General features: G+C 36.9%; 1 protein-coding gene across 1 annotated transcript in view; it reads left to right on the forward strand.

Annotated features, from left to right (window-relative positions):
- LOC106879695 (zinc finger protein 681) overlaps positions 1–2,183 on the forward strand; it is a 35,130-nt gene extending 32,947 nt beyond the window's left edge. Inside the window, exon 2 of the mRNA XM_014929373.2 lies at positions 47–2,183. Coding sequence (XP_014784859.1) covers positions 399–1,334 — 936 coding nt within the window. The 5' untranslated portion in view covers positions 47–398 and the 3' untranslated portion in view covers positions 1,335–2,183. The remainder of the gene's footprint in view (positions 1–46) is intronic.
- Positions 2,184–4,448: the final 2,265 nt, after the last annotated feature.

The following is a 4,448-nucleotide window of genomic DNA, read 5'->3' on the forward strand; positions in this document are numbered from 1 at the left end:
CATTTTATGTATCCTCTATATTCTGTTTCATTCTCTTCTATTTCAGAACATCAAGTGGCATTGGCATAAAATAATTACTAACTTGAGTTCGTTACTTGGAGACCGAAAATAAATTATGTAGAACAGACTTAATCCTGTTTGTTTAAGTCTGTTGTAGAATTACTGTGAAATATTTGCTGTGAACTGAGATTAACAGCGAAATTCCCCTGTTTCACTCTGAAATGAATGGAAGATGAATTTATATTGTAATTAAAATTGGATAACAAAAGACTTTGCAACATCTTCAAATATCAACAAAGATCACAGTTGATGGAAATCTAGCAGAAGAAATATTTATTTGGAATAAAAAGAAGAAATAAAATCATCTGTATATTGAAGTGGGTGGGAGAAGTAAAGTGATGGAAGACAAAGTCTCCGAGTACAAAGTTGAATGTAAAAAACTATTTAAACAGATTGATTTTCCTGATGATAGAAAGAAAAAGAAAGGGAAAACATTATATCAGTGTGATGTCTGTAAAAAGACATTCACTCTAAAATTTAATTTAACTGCTCACAAAAGTATTCACACAGGGGAGAGGCCATATCAGTGTGATATCTGTGGCAAGGCATTCCCTGTAAATTGTCATTTAACGAGACACAAACGCCTTCATACAGATGACAAGCCATATCGTTGTGACATCTGTGGGATGTCTTTCTTCATTGGGAGTCAATTAACGAAACATATACGCACTCATACAGGTGAGAGGCCCTATCACTGTGGCATCTGTGGTAAATCATTCTCTCTTAGTAGCACCTTGTATGAACACAAACGCATTCACACAGATGAGAGGCCATATCTTTGTGACATCTGTGGTAGATCATTCTCAAGAAAATATTGCTTAACTAGTCATAAACGTCGTCATTCAGGGGAGAAACCACATAACTGTGATATCTGTGGAAAATCTTTCACGGGTGGAAGTTACTTAACGACTCATAAACGTATTCATACAGGAGAGAGACCATTTCACTGTGAAATCTGTGGTAAAGCATTCTCTGCCAGCAGTACGTTAACTATACACAAGCGTATCCACACAGGTGAGAGGCCATTTCATTGTGATATTTGTGACAAAGCATTCTCTCGAAGCAGTGATTTAGGTAAACACAAACATGTTCATATTGATGAAAGACCATTCCACTGTGATATCTGTGGTAAATCATTCATTGGAAGTAGTTACTTAATTATTCACAAACGTGTTCATACAGGAGAGAGACCATATCACTGTGATATCTGTGGTAAATCATTCACTCAGAAAGGTGGCCTAACTAGACATATAAGGACTCATACAGATCAGTGACTGTATCGATGTCAAAATCCAGGTTGTGTTAAATACAGGGTGGCTTGTGTACCACCAAATTCTTGATCAAATTAATTTTCTTGTTTTTATAATTCGTAGTTTTATGAATATTGAAGATTTTTCAGAGGATAATTTTGAAACTTAACTAATACACTGATCAATATTTACAAATATCAGAATTGATATCTTGCTACCTTGGTGATAAAGGACACAACGTGGTATTTATTTTATATTGGGTTGGTGGTGCATAATTATTGCGGCTTTTTTTCATAAAAAAACAATAACAATAGTTAGCAAAAACATCTTTAAATGATTATTCTGATCATCTGCCAAGCAAATGGGAAGCAGTAATGGAAGTAGATGGTAAATATGCTCCGGAATAATCATTTAAAGATGCTTTCGTTGATAAAAACCGCAATAATTATGCACCAACCCAATATTTACTGATATATTTTACAATATTTATAGAAACACTAGATTAACCAACAAGAGAAATGAAATGATTAATTGAATCACTAAAACCAAAGTTATACATGTTGCTCTGCCATACTTACCATAACAGGATTCATTGAAGGTCGAAATATCTTATATGATAACAATTTTATTGACACAGGAAAGAAGATATCACAGTATATAACTATGGCTATATCTATATCAGTCAGATAACTTAGAACTGTGATGTTTGTAAGAAAAGTATTCTTTCTAAGTACTCATATATTTTCCATCTACTGGGAGAAAAGATACCATTAATTTATTTGACAATGTGGGTAAATAACTGAGAAATCTATTCTAATAAGTCAAAACATCCCTGTACAGTTATTATGTTAGAATTAAAGTATGGATCTTCTATAGACTGTGTCATGTATCTTACGTATATTCTGGTTTAAATGTTATGGATGTATCCCACCAAGGGACCAATTCTGATGTTGGTTTTCATTTCTTTTATTTCTTGTACGATTCCTTCATGGTTAAACTGAATCTTAATATCAATGTAACATCATCATCATCATCATCGTTTAACGTCTACTTTCCCTGCTGGCATGGGTTGGACGGTTTGACTGAGGCCTGGCAAACCAGAAGGCTGCACCAGGCTCCAATCTGATCTGGCAAGGTTTCTACAGCTGAATCCCCTTCCTAATGCCAACCACTCCCAGAGTGTTGTGGGTGCTTTTTACATGGCACCGGCATGGGGGCCAGTCAGGTGACACTGGCATTGACCATGCTCGAATGGTGCTTTTTATGTGCTACCTGCACTGGCATTGGCCATGACTACGGTTTCACTTGACTCAACAGGTGTTCTCAAGCACAGCATATTGCCCCATGATTGAAGGGTACTTTTAAATGGGCCGGTTATGTGACAATGGCTACAGATTATTTCCAAAGTTTAGTTCCATTTAGAAAGACAACAATGAATGTAGTCTTCTACATCATGTGAATAATAACCAGGCCACCATACTTCATGCGGCAGCCATGTCACAATTAATGAAAGTGTTGTTTCATGACCCTTCATTATTTTACGTCCACTTTCCATGCTCACATGGGTTTGATGAGTTGTCGAGGTCGGAGTCATCTCTTTCTTGGGGACTGCAACCACTGTAGACCAAAGCTTACATGTAACATTTGGTTTGGTTTCTACAACTAGATGCATTTCTTATTGTCAAACACTTTACAGAGTCAATTTTCCATGACCCCAACAGTAGGCAGGTTGAATAGAGGGACATCTGAACCCATCACTTTGAGGCAATGAGAGCTGTTGGCTTTCTGTTGTGGCACCAGAACAAAAGGGTCTTGTACGGTAAAACGACAATTTAGGCAGTATTCAGGGAACTTGGCTTGTAGGCAAAAGAGGGGAAATAGAGGCAGGGGAAGGGCAACACCAACAGTAAGGCAAGAAGAACTGAGAGTACTCAATAAGGGCAGTGGTCCTCAACTGGGGTCCAAATAAGATTTTGCTGTTAAAGCTCATCTGCAATAGATTGGTTATATTTCTACAAAATACAAAATATTTTTAACAATTTTTTTTTATATAGAACTAATATTTATTACAGAGATGTACTTGCATAGCAAGTGACCTGATCTGAGATCGTGTGCTGAAACAAAAACAATTGCAGCATGGAAGGTGTTTAAAAGCCATTTAAAAACACAAAAACCGTTAGATTCACTTCAACATTTAAATTTAATTTGTCAAAATATTTTTGTCGCTTTGAAACAGATATGTGCATAAGATGGACTCTCCCATTGAAGTTGCCGTACCAAATGATTTGTTTACGGGGATCAAATGTTCATTGTGCCACACATTAGCTCACTCCTTCCCATCAAATCAACATTGCCTGAACAGGTATGCACAGGTGTACCAGGCATCAGGTGTTGAAGTGATTGCAGAGCAACATAAGGTGAAGTGTTTTACTCAAGAACACACTGCCCAGTCTAGGAATTGAAACCACAATCTCACGAGTAACAACCTAATCACTAGGCCATGTGCCCTCTCTCACACACATATATATATAAAATATTTTTATACACAAAGTGGATACCATTGAGAGGACTCCTTACATGCTAAAAAGAGCAGTTAAAACCGAAACCACAAAAAAGAGAATTCATGAGGTACGCCAATTATAATACTAGAACAAACAAAAAATAACTAATTTTTTTGTCCATTCTAGTGTTATAACGGCATGCCTCATGAATTCTCTTTTTCATGGTTTGGGTTTTAACTGGTCTTTTTAGCATGAAAGGAGTCCTGTCAATGGTCTCCTCTTTGCGTATAAAAATATTTTATACACCCTTGTATTTTTAAAAATATGTCTTTAATTTATGCATGCTAACCACTGGTAATAAATTATGTTAATTTATTACCCTCATATTTACGATATATATCATCATCATCATCATCATCGTTTAACGTCCACTTTCCATGCTAGCATGGGTTGGACGATTTGACTGAGGACTGGTGAAACCGGATGGCAACACCAGGCTCCAGTCTGATTTGGCAGAGTTTCTACAGCTGGATGCCCTTCCTAACGCCAACCACTCAGAGAGTGTAGTGGATGCTTTTACGTGTCACCCGCACGAAAACGGCCACGCTCGAAATGGTGTCTTTTATGTGCCACCCGC

This window comes from Octopus bimaculoides, chromosome 21 (genome assembly GCF_001194135.2).
Source record: "Octopus bimaculoides isolate UCB-OBI-ISO-001 chromosome 21, ASM119413v2, whole genome shotgun sequence".
Taxonomy (NCBI): domain Eukaryota; kingdom Metazoa; phylum Mollusca; class Cephalopoda; order Octopoda; family Octopodidae; genus Octopus; species Octopus bimaculoides.